General features: G+C 41.0%; 2 protein-coding genes across 2 annotated transcripts in view; one reads left to right on the forward strand and one right to left on the reverse strand.

Annotated features, from left to right (window-relative positions):
- Positions 1 to 7,134: 7,134 nt before the first annotated feature.
- ghsra (growth hormone secretagogue receptor a) lies at positions 7,135 to 10,572 on the reverse strand. The gene is made up of 2 exons (XM_088354177.1): positions 9,579 to 10,572; positions 7,135 to 7,590 (listed from the first exon to the last, which is right to left on the reverse strand). The coding sequence occupies exons 1-2, from the start codon at positions 10,423 to 10,425 to the stop codon at positions 7,280 to 7,282; spliced, it is 1,158 nt and encodes a 385-aa protein (XP_088210303.1). The 5' UTR covers positions 10,426 to 10,572; the 3' UTR covers positions 7,135 to 7,279.
- A 9,396-nt stretch (positions 10,573 to 19,968) lies between these two features.
- pld1a (phospholipase D1a) overlaps positions 19,969 to 22,861 on the forward strand; it is a 40,295-nt gene continuing 37,402 nt past the window's right edge. Inside the window, exon 1 of the mRNA XM_088354384.1 lies at positions 19,969 to 20,116. The gene's annotated coding sequence lies outside the window, so the exon portion shown is untranslated. The remainder of the gene's footprint in view (positions 20,117 to 22,861) is intronic.

Genomic DNA, 22,861 nt, shown 5'->3' on the forward strand with positions numbered 1-22,861 from the left:
CGATCGTTACGACTCCCAAACGGCTCCACAGATGTTTGTTTTTAATAATATAACGTTAATAAAAATAAAACATTATGCACCAAATGATTTAATAATCAGTAATTTCACACGTTTTGCAGGAGATCCTTGCAAAACACATAAATTGTAAATTAAAATATTCACAGATCTACTACAAAAAATACAAAATAATTCTAGCTTTTTACACACTGAACAGATTTAAAATCAAACAACAACAAAAAAATCCTTGAAAATGCAAAACAATAAAATATATATTTCAATTATTATCTATAAAGGTATATTCTATTCTATTCAGTGCTATAAATTGTTAAATGCAAAAAAAATAACTATTTACAATTCTAATTTCACCAATTCAAAATCATATCTCTGAAAAACATGAAAAAAAAAATCTAAATTAAAATAAGTTAAAAAAATTCAAAAGTAAAAGACCGGCAGTCGATTGACAGTTTTAATGCCCTCTGTTTCGGAACTTTCAATATCATTAAAATAAGTCCAAATTTGGCTCATTTTTCTGCATTTATACATACAGTACTGTCTTTCTCTTTTTTTCGTCTTCCCTATTGAACTCTATTATTACCCAACACCTATAGAGCCAAGTGCATTGTTGAAGCAGAATAGCAGAATTTATGTCAGTTTATAGCAGCCCATTGACACAAAAATTACAGAACTTTGATAGGAACAGGAAGTATCTGCTAGCAGCAACATAGCGACTTTATACTAGCCATCTAAGTCAACCCCCCAAAAAAATCATTCTTTTAACCGGTGCTGGATTTCCTTCTTTGAAGGTACTTGAAAATTGGCCTTGAAAGTGCTTGAATTCGTCCAAAACAAAGGTGTACGAACCCTGATACATTTTTTACTTCAAAAACTAGCGTCTTCTCCGAAAACTAGCTCCGTTGTCTTTAAATACTGTTGTCTAAAAATGAGCTTTTTGTCTCTTAAGCTAATAACTAGCTTCTTCTACTTCAAAACCAGTGCCTTCTCCACCCAAAAACAAGTGCTTTCTAAAAAGTAGTGACTTATTTTATAATCCGGTGTGACTTGTGTGTTATGTATCTACCGATGTAAGCATTTTTGACTTACCGTGATATAAATACTCTGAGGAAAACATGGCGATACATATTGTATCATAAAATGACAATAGCTCCGCCCCCTCAAGCGAAAACCCAATCGAACTTCTGTATCGAAATCTCGATCCGACCCCGAATTCTAACGTCAGCCGCATTGTTTTTACTACCATGGTGGTTACGCATAGAAATGTCCGTTTTCTATACTGTAAACGATAGAAAATATCCCAAAATCGAATCAAGCGTGCCTTCGTTTTTTCACGTTTATTTACATGTGTGGCTCCGCCCCCTTTTCAAGCATTTCGTCCATTTTGGAGCAGATGATAGTACTTTAGCGCAAATTTCGCAGACGTCTATTTGAAGTTCACCTGCAAAGGTTGCGATCTAGGGTTATTTTCATACATTGTTTAAGGAAGACCCCCCGGCCCCTTCCCCCGCCCCCTGTTTTTCTTTTATAATCCATGAATTGAGTGTAATGTCCAAGTTCTTCATCTAAAACATGATTTATCCACGCAGCAACACACACCTGTGCCTTCTAATCTTTCTTTTTGTATGTTTTTCTTAGCAGTGAGAATTTTTTTTTTTTCAATTTTTATTTTAGAGTGATTGGCCACAGAGTGCGGAACACACCCAAAAAGTGAAAACGAATCGAAATATATTTTTTACCTCACACGGTTTTCAGAGTGAACATTCCAGGTTGTCATGGTCAAGAAATTTGAGATTTTTTTTGAGAAATTCCTGCATTTCTTCTTGTATTGTAAATGTTAGACTATTTCATATGCATTATATAAAAAAACGAAAAGAAACTGCCATATCGATTTTAATGTATAGATTTTTGCAAATACTACCCTATGTATGTAAGACGTAACTGTATCGGTAGCGTATATATAATATATTTATGCCCAATAAATGATTTAATTTCTTTTTCTGAAATGGATCGTGTGTGTTTATTGGGTTGTCTCTTTCGTTATGCTAGCCCCGATTGCTAAAAAGTTTTGGTTTTTCTCTGCTCTTCTTTAATGCTTTTAGTGTTAAAAACCATGATTTAGTTTTTCTTTATTAATAATGTCATTGGTTGTTTTTTGACTGGTTGTTCAGCCAAGGAATTTTCCTTGCATATTTTTGTGCATTTTGTATGCTACATTTGACAGAGTGCTGAAGTTCTCTTCGAATGTTGAAGAGATCCTCAAGAAATGCCAACAAAGACTATCTGCACAGGAAGCTAAAATATTTCGGGGTCAGTAGTAACATCCTCACCACCTTCTATTACTCCTTCATTGAGAGTGTGATCATCTTCTCCTTCATTTCCTGGTTCCACTCCATCAGTGTACACAATAGAAACCGCCTGTTGAACACTGTAAAAGTCTGCTCCAAAATAATAGGCCAGCCTCTAAGAGGTCTCTCAACTCTGTATGAGCAACAAACCACCAAATCAGCCTACCAGTCTACTGATTGTATGATGATCCTCGCAAGTGGAAGTTTTTAGACAAATTTAATTTGAATCTGGTGGTTCCTCCCCACCTGCATCCACCCAATAACATCAGTGTACCAGCTCCATTTCTGTCACTCCAAAGGTAAGGTAAGTTCAGTTTTTCCTTGACATGTTTATTTATAAAGTTATTAATCATATACCGTATTTTCCGCACTATAAGGCGCACCTAAAAGTCTTAATTTTTTTCAAAAGCTGACCATGCGCCTTATAATACAGTGCGCCTTATATATGGCTCAATATTAAATCGCAAGGTCTCGCAACTTACGCAACAGCCGCCGACTCGATTTTCCCCCGAACGTGGAGTAGTCCGCGGTGTATGCTGGGATTTATATACCGGCGTTTCATTGGCTAACCGATGTGTCAATCATCATTTGAATCGATTGCTTTTGGCTAAAGTTATTCGGAGCCTCGGATAGGCTAGAGGGCCGAAACAAACCCTGCAATTGGCCGAAAAAGATGTGTCAATCATCAGTTAAATCGATCGCTACTGGCTGAAGTTATTCGGAGCCTCGGATTGGCTAGAGGGCCAAAACAAACCCTGCAATTGGCCGAAAAAGATGACTGAATCGCAAGCTTGCTAAACTACGCCATAAAGAAGCATGTTTCATTACTCTGTATTTGTAAATATTTTACTCTCCTGGATTTACTACACTCACGGTTGTAAGAAGACCATGGTTGCGTATCATTATTGAACGTGAGAACTTAGGTGAGCTATGCGGCTTTATATTTTCCCGGTATCTTGTTTTAGAACGATCTTGATGTTGCTGTGATGAGTTGAGTGAATTAAACTCAATTCCAAGTGTTTCTTGTCATATGCACAGTAAAGTTGCGAGCGAAAAAGAAATTAGAAACCAAGGAATGGTTGGCATTTCTTGAATCCCAAGACTTTAACCTTCCGAATGATATTTGAAATGATGCATTTGAGTGACATTGTACGGACACCGCATCCGCACGTGTCTACGACACGTATTTGCTTCTTTGCAAGCTTTGGGAATGTTAAGGGGGTAATCAGTTTGACTGAATCATCTGACTGTTTTGTCGACGTTCCCATTGTAGCGCCTTATAATCCGGTGCGCCTTATGTATGGAAAATATAAGACCAAAAACTTTTTTGGGGCGGTGCGCCCTATAACCTGGTGCGCGCTATAGTGCGGAAAATACGGTACATGTATATTACATAATAGTAGTACATACTGTGGACTATTTAGTATTTTTAATATTTTCATCTGGGTAAACGGGGGTTCGACACACAATAGCTTATTACCATAGGTTTCTGGTCCCCGGAATACGGCAATTTCACCAAACCAACGTATCAATGTCATATTACAGGAGTGAGTCAGTATTTCATAGCAACAAACTTAATTTTTACACCTTTAATTGCTGCAAAGCTTGTTATACAAACAAGAAGACAAACATTCGCCAATGTGTAAACGTCAGGCAACGTGAAATGTCCCACAACAGGTACAACCTGCAAACAATTCTGCCTTTACAAAGATTAAACATTCACTTTTTTCAAGTTAGAATAAAAAAAAGGCCTTATAACACGTCTGTTTTGGTAACATTCAAGTACACCTGAGATGGGAACGTCAACATCCATTAGAAACAATTAGTTTATACATCGGCTTAACAGTTGACTCATTTTTGGGGACATTAAAATGCTCATGACATCACTTATTTACATGACGACTCGAAAAAACAAAATTGATGAATACAAAACATGGTCCAGTTAATTTCTCGCAACTTTTTCACTATTTGTTATGGGTCACTTCAAAAGTTGGCAGGGCCAAGGGGTAGTTGTAATTGAATCGGAAAGCTGCCTAGCAACAGACGACATCACATGACCAGGATTGGAAAATGTTGCCAGTTATCTGTTATTTCTTTCATTTTACCGTAAATTGCCACCTAGCTAATAGGGGCATCGTCAGGTCTGCCTAGCAACAGGAAGAAACAATCAACCCATAGGATCGTTGATAATTTGGATCCGTTTTTTTGATAGTTGGAAACTGGAAGCTCTGATTTTATTCTTTATTTTTCTGACTTTCGAGATTACACTGGACAAAAATTACATTACACAATACAGCACAAACACCCGGTCACGAGTTCTACAGTGCTTTAGTTGTCATCCAGAATCCATATAAATGACTTTACATCACAAGCCAACAGGCAGAAACACAAGACATAATATTTTTCCAGCCCACATTTGAAAAAAATCAATTAAAAAATGAGAACATGTATTAAAAATGACCTTGTAGTAAAGGGGTTGTTTAGGGGAGCACATCATTTAGCCTACTTTAAGTGTTTATTTTTTTAATATTTTCTTATTGCACAATTTTTCCATCAGTATTTCCTGATCCAATCTTCAAAAATTACAATTGCTAACTGAGAAAAGTTATAATATAGTAAGAATTAAAAAAGAAAAATCAAATTAATATGTTGTTCATTATTGTGACATGTTTTTGCTCATTCTTAACATAATTTGTACTTTTTTACTATTTTATTAGAATATTCATCTTATTCCTAAATCAGCATGTCCAATTTCCTGGCCCACGGCCTCTCTCATAAATTTAATAATATGTACCCACCATTACGGTTGACCGCAGTGAAAAATAAATTTGCCCCGAAATAAAATCACTTCCACCAGATGAAGGCAGTGGGCAGTAGCCCACCCCATTTCCAACATGGCGACTGTAAATTAAAAAATGAAGGTTGATCGTGAGGGCCGCCATTTCCAGGACAAATGGAAAGTGGAGTATTATCACACCAAAATCCAAAAACAACCGCGGTTGCCTAAATTGCCTTTGGCTGTTTTTGAAGAATATAATATCAATAGGCGCTTCCAGACGAAACATGCCGACTACAAAAAGCTAACTCTAAACGAACGCTGTGAAAAGGTGAAACAACTGGAAACTGTCATAACGGCACAGCAGGGCTTTTTTTTCGCGAGACCCTGTGGGTCAAATGAAAATGCTACAAAGGTGAGGTACGAAGTTGCGACGCTGATGGCCAAAACTGCAAACCTTTCACAGAGGGTGTGTTTAGTAAAGACTGTTCATAGAATTCCAGGCTGAAGTCAGCCCTTGCACATTTTCAGCTTACCAGATCTGGCCCGCTTTCTGAAAAGTTTGGACACCCCTGCCCTAAATGCTTGCATTTCCATCCATTATCTGCACTGCTTATCCTCAGTAGGGTTGCGGGGGTGCTGGAGCCCACCCCAGTTGTCTTCGGGCAGTGGGCAGGGGACACCCTGAACTGGTTGCCAGTCGCAGGGCACACACTCACTCGTTTATTCCCACCTAGGGACAATTTGGACCGGCCAATTCACCTGACATGCATGTTTTTTGAATGTGGGAGGAAACCAGAGTGCCCGGAGGAAACCCATGCAAGCACGGGGAGAACATGCTAACTCCACACTGGAAGGTTTGATCTCACAACCTCAGAACTGTGCCGCACACGCACTAATCACTGCCCCGCCGTGCTGCCCTGCTTGCATTTCTAAACTGCTAAATTTCAAGTAAAATGTGAAAAATACAAAAACTGATGAAACAAACTTTTTTTTTTATTATAAGGCACACAAAGACAAATAGTTTATTATCTTCCCTGTTCTACTATACATTTCCTTCTAGTTTTATCTGGGGCTTAAGGAAATCTGACGAAAAGCTGATGTCCAAACTCGGGATGTTTGATGACAATTTTCATTTAATCAAACCAAGACCAGTTCTCTCACCAATTCTGCGCTTCGATACCTTAAATACTTCTGATAAATACCGTACATTTTATCCAACAATAAGAATAAGATGGTGATCAAAGACGTTTGATTGCGCCATTTTTGTGAAAGAGGATTTATACAATGCCAGCTCTTTCTTGCTTCGAGTATTGTTGCAGGTATCGGGCATCCGCAACCGTCGATATATGGTATTGGCACTGAAATTGATGTGTAAAGTAAACATATGTTGAGGACCTTAGTGCATAAGCCCCACAGTTCAAAGGTCCTGGGTTCAAATCCAGCTACCAGCCTCCCTGTGTCATAATTGCCGATTCAAAGGCACCTGAGAGCTGATTGGCTAAGAGACTCTTTTTAAACCCCCGGTTTTCAAGAGAACACCGTCAGATCGTTGCGAACTGATGCTCCCAGCTAGGCAAGCTCACACTTTCAGACATTTTTCCTGCCCTGTTTTCCTCTGCCTGATACCCATTGCCGACCTGTTTCTGGACCCGATTCTACCCTGTTCTGCCATCCCGACATCCGACCTGTTTTGCCCCGCTACCTGCCTGACACTTGATGCCGACCTTGTTTCCGAAACTCAATACCGCCCTTGCTCTCCCGTCCCGGCTAACGACTAGTATTCCTGCAAAGCTACGATCATCCTCGCTGGACACCAGCCACCTGCTTCCCTTGTCCGTCAACCATCGGATCGTGGAAGCAAGCCCTACTCTCCCTTTTTATTAATAAAACTGAGTAAACGGGCGCTATTGGGTAGTGTGTCTGTTTCTGGTACGGCCGTGACACCCTGTGCTTCCCACATTTCAAAGACATGGATGGCAGGTCTAAATTGTCCTTAGGTATGAATGAGCAAGTGAATGGTTGTTTGTATTGGTTGGCAACCCATTCAGGGTGTCACCCGCCCACTAACCGAAGATACCTCGGATGATGCTCCAATTGGATGGGTGTGTTCAGGACCCATCCCAGTTTTATCTGATCGGCTTCAGAAACTGACATTGGATTCCATCCAACTGTCCACCACCGACTTCAGCGCGCTGGCGGTACGAGTCCGAGGCAACGGCTGGGCTCCGAAGCCGAAGAGGCGCGCCGCTGCGCTGCGATACTTCCAGGACATTGTGTTGTAGAGGATGGGGTTGATGGCGGCGCTCAAGTAGAAGAGAACCACCGACAGCAGACTGCAATGCTCCGACAGGGCGGACAACAGCGGCGACGGTGCGTCCAGTGAGCGGAACTGAAGGTAGCGGCACATGTGGAAGGGGAGCCAGCATAGAACGAAGGCCAGAACCACCACAACTGGGAAAAAGGGGGAACAGGAGAGATTGAATTGTATTTCTTGAAAGCCATGCTGTGTATTATTTCACCACCCCAATGTTAGTGTTTTTGTGGTGCATCCCAAGAGTGCTAAAATCAACTTATGTTGGGAATTTTGTTGCTGCTAAATGTTGCACTAATTTCCATTGCACTATTATTATAGAACACTCACAACTGAAACTAGTCACCAAGCACTACCTTGTAATTATTGTTGCCTATTCATCCTGACATTCTTTATATCGAATTTTTCCCTTTACTATGTGCTTATCCTGGAGTTCCATGTCTAGTCTCATCACAATATTCACAAAAGTGTCATTAATGACAGTAAACCATTTATTATTATAAATCTAATGCTAAAAAGCACAAGGAAATTACAAACTACGGAGACTCAAAGTGACCAAAAAGCTCCAATTTCCCTTTAATATTTTTGCCCAAGCCCCTTTGCAAGGTTTTTGGATACCCGTGGCAACAGGAAGAATTATGTATATCTCTGTAAGGCTCATGTTATATAAAATAAGTGCAAATTTCCAACCAATGAATATTTGAAAATATGCGTGTTTACATGATAGTTCATGTAATTTTTTCTGTTTTTAATTAAGTTTATTTTATCACAAGGAGGAGCTAAATCATACACAATGTCCCCTTTAAATAGACTGTTTATTTTTCTTATAAGTGTTCGATTCAACAAATTAGATATGAAAATTCATGTAGAAAAACAAGTTCTACACAGAATTGCAAAGACCGTTGAAATAGTATTTTTTCAAAAATGAATATGACGCCCCGTTACTACTCATTATGCAGTATTTTTTCCTTTTTTTTTAGGTTCCGTAGGTTCAAATAAGCATGTACTTGCACGCACATCTTGAATAAGCCGAAAGAAGCTGCAATCATGAGAAGAGCCAGGAGATGGCAGCAGCGTTTAAAATGTTCCAAATTCCGTACAGCTCCTTTAAGTGTTGATTTAACACTGGTTGTTTTAAGTGTACTTGGTAATAATAATACAAGTGTTATATTCACACTCCTTATTTGACTGTGTATAGTTGGCTGCTTTATGTTAATGCAGGTGTTTCCAACATGGTGTCCGCGGGCACCAGGGTGCACCCTAAGTACAGCGAATGTGCTGGCCGACCTTATCTAAAAATAGTTCTCCCCTGCTGGGTCATTGTGATTTTCATGTAAATTATGTTTTTAGGGGTCTGACTGAGTCTATATACAGTTATCCCTCGGTTTTCGCAGTTAATGGGGACCAAGACCACCCGCAAAAACTGAAAATCCGCGAAGTAGCGGCGCCCCTTCAAAAATGTTTAAAAAAAACGTATACAGGTATACAGTATACCCCCCTGTATACAGTACACCATATAGAATACGGGTAGAGAGAGAGAGAGAGTGAAATTCATGTTGTAACAAAAAAAAAACTGTAAAATATTTTGTCTGTTTACATTAACAATTGAGGGTCTAGAACACTGTTCTACCGAACAATTTACTTACGAACAACCAATTATCGTTATCAGCTTTCAAAAACAAGCAAACACTACAAATAGCTAACATAATTAGTCCGTCGTTTTGCGCAACAAATTATAATTTCTATTTCTGGGGGTTTAAGATTACAGTAATACCTGTACATGAAAAATATGGACCATACCATATAGAAAATGGGTGCAGAGAGAGAGAGATTCGTGTTAAACTTAAATTGTTAACTTAAACATGTTAAATTTTTGAATATGTTTTAGACCAGCGAAGCTCTGAATCCGCGAAAGTGGAACCGCGAACTAGCGAGGTTCCACTATAGTGCTTCTTTTGATAATTAAACTGGTAATAACATAGTAACCGCATATTCGAAACATGACAAGTTGTTAATTTTGAAATGCATGTAAAACTGGTAGCCCTTCGCGCTACTTGGCAACAAAAAAGGCTCTCAGTTTGAAGAGAATGGTTACAGAAGATGTGAACAAATCTTGCGCAAAACCCACCCAACATCTTGACGGTCTGCCTGTTGCTCCTGTCACGGTGCGCCACGCACGATCTGATGTTGGTCTCCTGATGCCTTTGCCACAATCGGCGGCCGATGAGGCTGTACAGCACCGTCAGGCAAAAAACGGGCATGAAGAAGAAGACGGAGCTCAGCCACACCATTGCGCCCATCAGACCCGACTCCACGGCGTAGTGCGTCATCTTGCACTCGCGGGTGTCCTCCTCCTCGTCCCTCTCGTCCATACGAAAGAGTTCCGTGTGGTTGCCGAAGGGGCCGAAATGGTCACGCTCCACGCCCACCATGACGAAGACGGGCCCGGCGCTGAGCATTGCAACCCCCCACAGGAGCAGGATGAGTGCACGCACTCGCCGCTTGGTCACCAAGGCTTTAGCGCGTAACGGGAAGCAGATGGCCACGTAGCGCTCCACGGAGAGAGCCGTGATGCTCAGGATGGTAGAGTAGGTGCTTGCTTCAGATACAAACTGGAAGAGTTTGCAGAGGACATCACCGAGCTGCCACGGCCGGTAGCGCCACATGCGGTAGAGGTCTAGCGGCATGCACAAGAAGATAAGCAGGTCCGAAACGGCCATGCTGCACAGGTACAAGTTGGTGGTGGTGCGCATATCGCGATATTTGCCCACCACCAAGATGGTCATGACGTTGCCGGTCACGCCCACCGCGGAAAGTAATGCGCAAGCGGCGGTGATGAAGGCGAGGAGAGGTAGGCTGTAATAGTTGAGCGGGGCGAGGTCTGAATCACCGTTTAGATGTGTGGTGTTACGGAGATCCACCTCATAGCTGCAGTTTTGGGGGTGGCACAAGGACAAGTTGGGGCCCGGGGGCATGCTGGCTCATCGGGTGGGTGTTCTCAGCAAAGCTTCCATTGCAATCAGTGCGTAAAACCAAAATCCATGAACAATTAAATGTCTGCACCTCATTACCATCGCAGTGTGGTGTTTCGGCAACAACCTATTCCAGTTAGTAAAACTGAGGAGCATATAACATATTCAAATAAAAAAATGTCACTTTAGTCACTCTGGGAAATAGTCTTTCATCATTCCATATCATAATAATAATTGTCCACCTGTATTTTAATGTGATTGGCAGCAAAATTCATGCGTAAAATTACTCTCATTCACAAGATAGGGGCAAAAAAGGTCTATTTACAACGATTAATAAACACGACTTATTTGCGAAACCAATCCTCCTTAAACTGTTGTTTTTTGTTTATTGTTTTAAAAGGTGAGTCATGCGTATACGTATATACCAGTTAGTAAAACTATAGGGCATTTAGCATTTTCAATTTAAAAATGCTTCTGGGGAAATAGCCGTCCCTTGTCACAAATCCTTATAACGAATCTCAACTTTCATTTTTAATGATATTTCTCAGCAGTGAAAAACATTTTTATCCACATTAAAGGCGACAAAGAGTTATTTAGATTCCTACCACAAAATTCAAATTTTCTCTTGCATTGAAACTCGAAATTCAAACTGTTTTCAGGTTTTTAAAGGGATTTTACAATGACAACTGTGCGTAAATCCAAACCTCAAAGCCGCCTCGTGGATCAATCAGTCTGAAAGTTTTTTTTAACGCGAGATCACAAAAAACGCGTCCAAGACATTATCGATAATTATTTCCGTGATCTCGTATCTGTCATTGATTGAAAATATAACAAAAGATGATTAACAAAGCGTAACTCCACAATGAGGAATTAGTCCGCCGTGCGTCAGAGCCGTGCGTAAACCCAACAATATGAGCACATCCGCTCACCAAAGACACTCGATTAAAAAGAAATCATAAACAATTCCCAGTGATCCAAAAAGACCTCCAGAACGATAAATTGGTAAACTGCTCCTCAAAAGAAGTCGGCCAAAACCAACCGCCACCGTGAAAACGATATTATGGAAAGGAGGACACACGTTGATCCATCCAAGAGCGACTCGTCGTTAGGATGTAGCATGTAGAAAACAAAGAGTCAAAAGAGATGAATCGAGTCTGGCTTTTTGCATGTTGTGCTTCCAGGATGCGTTTGTTCTTTGGAGACAGGTGCGTCAAAACAACAGCCCAGTCAAGTGTGCTTAATGTTAAGGGAGGGGGTAAAGGGGGTGTGGCGGTGGCAAAGGCGTTCCACTGCCACCTAGAGGCCATTCTACGTAGTGCGAATTAGAAGCCGTTTGGTTTGTTTACACCAGGGGTGTCAAACTCATTTTAACTCGGGGGCCACACGATAGAACAAACATTCTGTCGGGGGCTGGACTAGTAGATTAAAGAGAAAGAAAAAGAGATAAAGAAATAAGAGAAAGAGGGAGGGAAAAGGAGAGAGGGCGGGACAAAGAAAGAAAAAGAGAGAGGAAGAGAGCGTGAGAAACAAAAGATAAAAAGTCGTGAGAGAGGGGGAAAAGAAAGGGAGAAGAGGAAAGAAATCCAAAGAGAAATAGACAGAAGGAGAGAAAAGAGAAAAAGCGCAAAGGGTATGAAGAAAGAAAAGAGAGAAAAGGAAAAAAGGAAGTTAGAGTAAAAAAGTTTAAAAGACACAGAGAAAGAGACAAAGAGCTACAAAGGAAGAGAAAAAGAGAGACAGAGACAGAGTGGGGGAAAAGGGGTGGAAAAGAAAGAGAGAGCGAGAGAGAGAGAAATAATCACAAGTACAGTGTCTTTGTGAGAGGCACCTGGCTTTGGCAACATCAAGTTGACATATTTCAACCTGCAGCTTGTTTTTCTCTTGCGCTTCTCTTGCGCTTCTCTGAGTGTTGTCTCGTGGGCCGCCTGTTTGAAACCTGTGGTTTACACCGTGGACATCAATACATGAATGAAGGAAGAATAAGGAAGGAAAAAACAAATAAAGCTACAAATGAAAGAAGCAACAGAAGGAATGAATCAATGGAAGGAAGGAAGAAACAAACGAAGGAATGAGTGGAGGGAATGAGTGATGGAAAGAAGGGTTGTGAGAGGGGTTGGAGGAAGGAAGGAAGAAAGGAGACAGGACAAGAGAGAGAAAGAAGAAATGAGAATAAAAGTAAAAGGAAGAAAGGCAAGAACGAACGAACAAACGACACAGCGAACGAAGCAAGGAAGGTGCAAAGCAAGGAAGTGATGGAGGGAGATGTTTGAGGAAGGAAGGAAGAAAGGAAGGAAGCAACAAACGTACGAAGCAAGATAAAGAAGGAATGAATGGAGGGAAGGAAGAAACAAATGAAGCAACAAACAAAGGAATGAGTGGAGTGAAGGAGTGATGGAATGAAGGATTGTGAGAGGGGATGGAGGAAGGAAGGAAGGAAGGAAGGAAGGAAGGAAGGGATTGGAGGAAGGAAAGAGGGAAGGAAACAGAGAAGTAGAGAAGGAAAGAAAAAGAGGGAGGGATAAATAAGAAGAAAGGGAGAAAGGAAGAGAGAAATGTAATAAAAAACAAATGGATAACGAGAGGAAGGAAGGATGAAAGGAAGCAATGGAGGAACCAAGAGAGGGGTTGAAGGTAAGAAAGAATGAAACACAGAATGTGGCCGGAAAGAAGAAAAGAAGGAAATACACAAAAGAGAGAACCAGAGATCATAAAATGGTACCAAACACATTTACACAAGGTATAAAACACCCTGCAACAGGGTTTTTGATTCTAAAAACACGTTTTTTAACAACTTTCAACAAACGTATTTTACAAGCAATTGTGTACCTCCCCCCTATACCCCCCCCCCAAATAATCAACAGTCAATTAAACAACCAACAAAATAGTTGAGTGTAAATTAACATGAAGAAAAAAAAGGTTTCACACCGCTATTCAGGTTTTGTTTTTTAATAGTGCACAAAACAGACACCAGAAAATTAAAACACCCTTTCCACTATTAGGTTACCTATTAGCTCTACAACTCAAGTAAAAAAAGAAAAGTTATGATAACACCCAACAAGAGATAACCCACACTGTGAGTTTTACAACTGGTTAGTGTAGCTCTGTTTATTTCAAATGCATTAGATTATACAGTTTCGGTTGAAATTGATGAGAGAGATGTATTTGTCATGACCAGAACGAATCAGGACCCAAATGCGTGGCGTTAACCTCAAGTTTATTGATAGAAAGAGGAAGGGGAGCGCCCGCGATCCGGTGCTCGCTGGATGCAAGCTGCTCATGCAATCGGATCATGATCCGAATACGGAAGTGGATCTTCTGTAGCAGGAGATGGCGGTGTCAGGGACGGAAAAAACAGGTCGATAGCCGGGACAGGAGAGCAAAAACGTGTTCGGGACCAAAAAACGGGTCGTAAGCCGGGAGGGGAGAGAAGCGCGGTTGGAATCATAAACAGGTCAGAGCCGGAGACAAACAGGGAGATTCGAAACGGACGGGTGAAAATACGGGACAGGCGGGAGTCAGCGTCAAAATGCTTGCCTTGTAACAACAGAGGTTCGCTGACGGACAGACAACTGGAGAGTGACAGGACGGGGCTTAAAAAAGGACAGGGAACCAATCAGGTAGCCCGCAGCGGCTGGCGCCAAATGAGCAGGCACAAGTGAGCCTAATCAGTAATCATGACAGTATTTACATATCACATTATTTATTTCAGAAATTAAAATATAAAGTAACAAAAGGTGTCCACAATATACTGTTTAAACAAATCAAAAACGACATTCATCACATATATATAAAGGATTTTATACGATCTAATACAAATTACATTTAATGCAAAAGATATTCACTGGCTGGGCTGTGGTGCAATGTCAGGGCACCCTGGTGGAATTTTTTTTTTACAGGAACGGCGGGAACGAGACGTAAAGCTGATAAGATAATCAGCACATCCAGGCGCAGAAAGGTCCTGATGTCGTAGAAACGCTCGGTGTTGTTGAGTATTCGCGAAGCTCTTCGACGAGATGGTGAAGCCCAGGGGGGGTGTCCTTGGCACGCCCATGGGAGGAGTCGGCACGCCATTAAGAGGGTACAAGATGGCCGATAGGAGAAAGCTAAAGGACTTTAGAAGAAGGCTTCTCAGAGACTCAAACGTCACTAATTCGGCCGTTTTCGATGGAGAACACTTAGTTAAATTGTTAATTAAAATAAATCTGCCCCTGTATGAAAATGTCAACTTTCTTGTTCATCTTTTCCCTCAAGAAATGAGCGCGCATAAATTGTTGGGGAATGTAGGTTGTGTTTGGTTAATGGAGCAGATAACTAATTCGAACAATTTGGTAAACGGTACATTTTGATATTTAATTCCAACTGTATTTATGTATCACATTATTTATTTCAGAAATTAAACCATCAAGGAACAAAACGTGTCCTTAATATACCATTTAAACAAATCAAAAACGATATTCATCACATATCGTCAAGTACCATAGGACAATTTCAGTCTATGTGTGTATATGCCTGCAATATTCACCCTTAGCTCACTGTCCAAAATGCCAAATGACCAGGTTTGGGTAGGGTTACTTTAACTTGATTACTTTCAATTACTTTTGGATTACTCCAATACCAAATATGCTAATAAAAGAAACTAAATATGAATAAAATTACAAAATTTTGTGCAGGCTTGGGGAGTAACGGAATACACGGAACGGCAAAAATGATGTTGGCAAGCTGTTTGGATTTATTTTTATTTTGTTTCTGTCGCATTTTATGTTCGTTTTGCCGGAGATCAAAGAGATCAAAGCCAGGAGAGAAAGCTTACCACCTGTTGTGAGTCATCATTTTATTCATATATAGTTTCTTTTGTCTTTTATTAGCATGTTTGGTATTGGAGTAATCCAAAAGTAATTGAAAGTAATCAAGTTAAAGTAACCCTACCCAACCCTGCAAATGACAATAAAAACAAAAGCAGAAGAACCGAAGCCATTTTCAATAAGCAGTGAATCCCATCTGAAATCCCATCACAACCGGGAGGATACTGCTTTTATTGCCAAAAAGACTCATCCTGCCTTAAGTATATATTGTTATCAATCCGACCTTTGCACTGTTTGCTAGGGGGGGCGTATTCCATTTTTTATGGACCGCATATTGAATATAAAGGCGAGCAGGAAAGTCGTACGTCACACGACTTGGGGATTTCTAATCATTATTTTTCTGAAAAAGAAATCATTTCGTCATCTATCAGGTACGTAGTTTTCACATTGTTCCAATTGTGTGCGTGAGGAAGAATCAACAATCTTGTCATCAATTTGGGTCTCATTTTTGATCTACACCCCCGGAATAAACATTATATTTAAGGTATATTTACATTTGTATTCAATAGTATTCCTTCGTGTGAATCCAATGTGTAGGTTTTCGGTTGGTTTTGAGTTAATTTTACGATTTATTTTGTTGAAGTTGGGGATTTTCGCTTAAAAGTGAAGTTACACGTCAACGTGTAGTATTGCGTAGTACATATCTTTATCCACACGGTGGCGTATTAGAAGAAAGAACAGCAGAGATTTCATTGACGCTTGTAATTTGTTTTTGTGTACTGTAAAATTATTTCTCACGAAGTGTTTGGTGGTCGGAATTATTCTATTCATATTTGTTATAAATTACAAATTGGTATCCTCTATCTAAACAGAAGAATAGAATAGAATAGAATAGAATAGAATAGAACTTCAATCATTGTTATTGGTCATAACCTAGATTACATTGCTCACGATGAGATTAGACGTGGCACTCCAAGATAAACAAATAATGTCCATCGTAAAATAGTACAACTCTTTTATTAAAATGAAGAGAATTGAATTGAATAGAACCATCTTTATTGTCCGAGATCATAATTTAGTGTACACTGCTCATGACGAGATTAGACGTGGCACTCCATGATAATGTAATCATAAAAAGTAGAAGGAAAATAAACAAAATAAGGATTGGTATTTAAACAGACATTTTTCGATACAAAGATAAGACATTTCTCACAGTTTTGCACTTAGAAGACTAAAGTATGCATATATTGTTCTGTGGTAATAAAGTTCAGAGTTTTATCATATATAGGGGTATATGATAAATTAACAAATGTTTCAAACAATTAGAGACAGGGTTTTTTTTATTGTTTTTTAAAGTAAAAAAAAATCCCAACATATAGAAGTATGTACGATGATAATATCCTGCCCAAAACAATCACAAGAAACTGAAAACATATCTTAGAAAAAGTTATATTTATGTCTAATTGTGGACAGTTTTACTGCTAAATGTCTTTGAACTATTTCCTTATGGCGGCACGGTGGATGGGTGGTTAGCGCACAGCCCCACGGTGCAGAGGCTCAGGGTTCAAGTTCAGCTACTGCAGCCTCCCCGTGTGGAGTTTACATGTTCTCCCCTTTTCCTCCGGTTATTCTGGTTTTCTTCCGCTTTCCTAAAACATGCATGTCAGGATATTTGGCCGGTCTTAATTGGCTCTAGGCGTGAATGAGCGAGTGAGTTGTTTGTCTCTGTGTGCCCTGTGATTGGCTGGCAACCAGTTCAGGATGTCCCCTGCCCACTGACCCAAGATAGCAGGGATTGGCTCTGTGACCCTACTGAGAATAAGCGGTGCTGATAATGGATATTTTCTTTACACTGTTTGATTTCATTGCAATTTATGGTGCCCTTATGAGTTATTTTTCTAACTTGATGTCAGAACCAGAACAGATGGTAGACCCAAACGCGTAACGTTTTACACAAAGCTTTATTGTAAAATCGAGAAAGTCAGGTGCGGGGAAACAAATGACAGTGCTCAGGTTCCTGTTGGGAAGGAGGAGCAAGGAGCTCACGGGATCAGAGCATGGTCGGTGAGCAAAAATGGGTCAAGTAGTCGGAGCGGGAGATCGGAGCGTGGTCGATGGACAGAACGGGTCAAGTAGCCGGAGACGATCGGGAAGTCAGGGATAGACGAGCCGGATACAGGTGAGGACAGAACAGATGGGAGCCAGAGTCTAATAGTTCTTGCCTTGCGTATGTGGAGGTTCGCTGACGGACTGACAAGGAGTGAATGGAGTACTGAGTTTAAACAGGAGGGGAACCAATCAGGCAACGAGTGACAGCTGGCGCCAAACGGTAAGGGCAATGGGTAATCGTGACACCTTTTTTTTTTTTTTTTTTAAGGTCCTTTATTACATGCTTATCCTGGAGTACCAGGCACAATCTTGTGCGCAACAGATAAAGCAAATTCTAATTATATTTGCCAATGATAAAATGTCTGGTGACCCATCCAATTCAAATTGAGTCAAGACATATTTATTTGTATAGCCCTCAATCACAAGTAGTCTCAAAGGGTCTCACAGACCACCATTACAACATCCCCTGATCTGAAACCTCCACAAGCAGAAGCATATAAATACTGAAGAGGAGGGCAAGTACCGAGCAAACGCCACAGGTAGCAGCAAAATCTTCAGAGGTCATATCACCCTATTTAATTCAATATATTTTGTGCAGCCCTTTGAGACTCTTTGTGGTTAAGGGCTATACAAATAAACAAGAAAGGAAGGGCATTGACCAGGGGCGTCCAGACATTTCAGAAAGCGGACCAGATTTGGTAAGCTGAAAATGTGTGAGGGCCTGGCATTCTTAGAACAGTCTTCAGCGTCCAGACCTTAGCTTGCCTTTGTAGCATTTTTATTTGACTCGCAGGGTCTCGTGATAAAGCGCTGCTGTGCCGTTAAAACAGCTTCCAGTTGCTTCACCTTTTCACAGCGTTTATTTTCAGTTAGCTTTTTGTAGTCAGCATGTTTCGTCTAGCAGTGCTCTTCTGTATTGTATTTTTTGCAAACAGACTTTTGGCAAAATAGGCGGATGTACTTGTTTCGGATGTCGGAGAAAAAAATACTCCAATTTCCACTTGTCCTGGAAGCGGCGGACCTCAAAGTCTACTTTCCTTCTTTTCATTTACAGCCGTCAGGTCGGAAATGGGATGGCTTCCAATTCTCAATGAAAGCCAAGGGCAAGTTGGCCAATGTTGGTGAAATAGTGGGGTTTTTTTTGGGCACAAATTTACTTTCTTCTGCGGTCAACATTACTGTCGTGAGACATATTATTGATTTTATGTTGAGCCAGTTGTCACGGTTGCCCATTGCCCTCACATGGCCCCACCCGTTTGGTGCCAGCTACGGCTCGTTGCCTGATTGGCTTCTCTCCTGTTTAAACTCAGTTCTCTCATTCACTCTTTGTTAATCCGTCATCGAACCTCTGCACTTGCAAGACTTGTGATTTGACTCTGTCCGGTGTCCTGCTCATGTATCCAGTGTCCGGTATCGATCTCGCCTGTCTCGTCCTGTCCGGTATCTTGCTCCAGTGTCTGGTATCGACCCCGTCTGTATTGTCCTGTCCGGTATCTTGCTACCGTCTCCAGTATCCGGTATCGATCCCGTCTGTCTCCTCCTGTCCGGTATCTTGCTCCAGTCTCCAGTATCGGATATTGATCTCGTTTGTCTCCTCCTGCCCAGTATCTTGCTCCAGTCTCCGGTATCTGATATCGATCCCGCCTGTCTCGTCCTGTCTGGTATCTTGCTCCAGCCCCCAGTATCCGGTATCGATCCCATTTGCCCCGTCCGTATTCTACCCGTGTGTCCTGTATCGATTCCATCTGTTCTGTCCGGCCTCGATCTCGTCTGCCTCTGACTTCTCTGTCTCACTTCTCCCGCCCAGCGATCGACGCATCCCTGGCGTTTGTGTTTACGCGCATGACTGCCCCATTCCCGTAAACTAAAGCTCCGGTGAAAACGTTACGCGTCTGGGCCCTCCGTCTGTGTGGGTTCTCATCTCATCAGCCGTACCGCTTATCCTCATTAGGGTCACGAGGGGGCTGGAGCCCATCCCAGCCATCTCCGGGCAGTGGGCAGGGGACACCCTGAACTGTTTGCCAGCCAATCGCAGGGCACACGGGGACAGACAACTCACTCGCTCATTCACACCTAGGGACAATTTGGACCGGCCAATTCACCTGAAATGCATGTTTTTGGAACGTGGGAGGAAACCGGAGTGCCCGGAGGAAACCCACGCAAGCACGGGGAGAACATAACAACTCCGCACAGGAAGTCTGGAGCTGGATTTGAACCCACGACAGGTTCCCATGACATGAACTGTGCCGCACAAGCGCTAACCACTGCGCCGTGGGTTCTGACACCAGTAAAATATTGATCGTAAATTGGCCGTAACTGCTCGTAATTATATTGTTATCCACCGTATCAAACATAGCGCCAGCATAATATTCACAAAAATCTAACACAAAATAAACAAAGCGACAAGAAACATAACCCGTTTTGTGGACAAAACACAAAAGTTGAGGCTATGACGTAATCAAATCGTGGCCAAGCTTCTCCTTCCTATTGGCCCCTCCCAATCCATCGGCATTTGACTCCCCGGGAGAAATCACCCGTTCTTGATTGGCGGAGACTCCAAATGGTCCCGCCTTCCTAGCTTTGATTGGTTACGACCTTCTCTCTCGCCCCTATGGTAAAATCTCTTGGAGTTGACTTTACTTGTTGTCACACTTTTACTGACACTCGCAAGTCGAAGGAGCAAACTTGCTCCCTTATTTCTCCTCCTTACTTTTACAAAATAGTATTTTAATTGTGGAAGAAAAAAAGACAACATGTGGACTTCACGTCCACCCAAAGAGCAGGTCGGTGACGTTTAACTGTTTTTTTCGTTCTATTTCTTTCAGTGTTCTATTTGCGTCTTTGGGGGTGTCGCTGAAAATGGACACCGTACTTCACCACATTTCTTGTTATAATTGTATTATTTTTCTGTTGCTTTGTTTAAAAAACAATCATGGTCGTGTCTTGAAGGTGAGAAAATGGTGCTGGTAAAATTCCACAGGTGTCCACACATTGTTGGGGAAGTTGCTTCGCTGTAATGATTGAAGTTAGCTGGGATGTTCGATACAATTTATTTTTTGGACTGATATCGATTCTTTACTATTTGGTCGTCATGGAAACCGTCTGGTATTTACACTACTTGAGGAGCCCCCCGGGATACGAGATTAATCCATTTTGAGGCATGGGTTGCAGTGAAATGCATATAGCGGGATATAGAAATGAAATGATCTGCATTTATATAGCGCTTTTCAAGTCAATGACTTCCCAAAGCGCTTTACAATGTGCTCCACATTTCCCAATTGCGGCCTTGCAGCCATGTAAGGCGCTAACCTGCTTATTGGGGGTATCAGGGGTTCAGTGTCTTACCCAAGGAAACGTAACACGAACGGATTCGAACTGGGATCCCTTGATCCCAAGATGAGCGCTCTACCTCCTGAGGTACTGCCGCCCCAAATGAAATGAAATGAAATGAAATGATCTGCATTTATATAGCGCTTTTCAAGTAAAGACTTCCCAAAGCGCTTTACAGTGTGCTTCACATTTCCCAATAGCGGCCGTGCAGCCATGCAAGGCGCTAACCTGCATATTGGGGGTATTAGGGGTTCAGTGTTTTACCCAAGGACACTTTGACATGTAACACGGAGGAGCCGGGATTCAAACTGCGATCTCTTGATTGCAAGACGAGCGCTCTCTACCTCCTGAGCCACTGCCTATGGTAATTGGGCATTGCGTCCCATACCTGGGTACCCCAGATAAAAACTTTAAAATAACAAAATAGTATATAATAAATACTACTTATGTGCAATATCATTGAATAGGATATCATTATAAATAAATGTCAAGTGTTTTGCTTATTTTCCTGTGCCCCCCTCAACCCCACAATTGTAGGGTTTGAACAAATGTTGGACTTTAAACTGGGTTCCACTCCACAATCTGACCATTATTAATTTCCCCCCTTTTTTTTTATCCGCTCGTTGTGTCTTATTATAAAGTCCGTGGAGTAGATCATTAATTAGTCAGGTGAAAAACCTACAAACCAACAAGATCAAACCACCAAATATCAAATACTGCACATTGTAAACATATTTTAAACATGGAACGGTTAACATGAAGTACTTGTATAGAAATAGACTATACTTTTGGGACAATGTCTTTTTAAATTATCATGAAATGCATCAACATACATGTTTTTAAAAACAGTCGTAACAATAAATATACCGTACATTTAACGAATGTTGGGTGTAGAGTGAGTTGTGCTGGTCCAGTGGAGTAGCAGGTGGAAGCAGATGAGGGAGGAAACAGCAAACGAGGATTAAAAATAAAACAGATCTTTAAACTTTCACTTGGGGGGATTGTCAGGCCCTTAGAAGATCTCCTTGCTTTTATCAATTGTTGATTTATGGCCATGCAATTTAGTAAGGGTTGAGATTCGTGTGCCTTCTTTGCATTTCTGGATTACGCAAGCTTTGTTTCCATGGTTATCATGTTTTTGCTACCCCTTTAACATCACTGCTGGCTTTGGTACATATAGTGATTAAATACAGTACAAAAACTGCAGTGTTGAAGTCTCACAAAGTCTTTATGAAGCACGCAATACTCTGAACTGAAAGAAGAGAGGGAAAGGCATTATGGGACGTAGTTCAGTCAATAGCATATCGGCATTTTCATGGTGCCGTGATGCAAACTAATAGCAGACCAGCATTTTATTTGACATCTACCAAAAGCAGACCGACATCTGAGAGACATAACTTGCAGACTCATACGCATAAAAACGTTTGAATTTTGTGCATTTTTAAGCACGCAAAAAGTGTTGTTAATGTTGTTTAGCGAGGTCAAAAAAACATCTTATTCCACACCAAGTGAAAACTTAGTTAAGTGGGGACGCTATACCCCGGTGGTCTATTGTATTATATGAAATGTACTTTCCTTTGCAAAAAGCATTACCTAGTTAATGCCAATTTATTATTCCTCTAATACTTCCTTCCCGATTGTTAAACAGCTAGTAGAAGCTAGCTAATACTGGTATTGGTCAGATTTCCAAGCTTTTTCTGGTATTCATACTCACACATGCTTCTACATGAGTAATTTAGTGTACTAAATTACAACATTATCCCAGTCACTCCATTTCTACCAGACAGTGTCCTTGTTCCTTGCACAGCTAGCTTAATTTTGAGATTCAAAATTGGAATTTGGTTTCCTTTGCCGAGTTTTCCTTTCCTGTGCATGTCTGGAATTTCTTCCTCCAATATTAAAAAAAGATTCATGTAAGTAATGTTAATTAAAGTAAGTCTTGAAAGGGGTTCATTTTTTTTTCTGATTTGTGTCCTGGCAACCAGTCCACGGCCTAAACTAAATAAGCAAAAGTCATGACATGATAGTTACAGGTGAGCAACGTTGGCGTTTATGTTCCAAAAATGCAACGTGGCTAAAATGCATTCCAGATGTGCACTTGAAAACCCTGTGCTGTATTAAAAATAAAATAGTTTAGCTTGTATGTTTTTGTGGTGTCGAGAGAGAAGTGCAGCAGGAAAATATATGGTCGAGGTTTC

This window comes from Urocampus carinirostris, chromosome 15 (assembly GCF_059441175.1).
Source record: "Urocampus carinirostris isolate Australia breed hairy pipefish chromosome 15, RoL_Ucar_1.0, whole genome shotgun sequence".
Taxonomy (NCBI): domain Eukaryota; kingdom Metazoa; phylum Chordata; class Actinopteri; order Syngnathiformes; family Syngnathidae; genus Urocampus; species Urocampus carinirostris.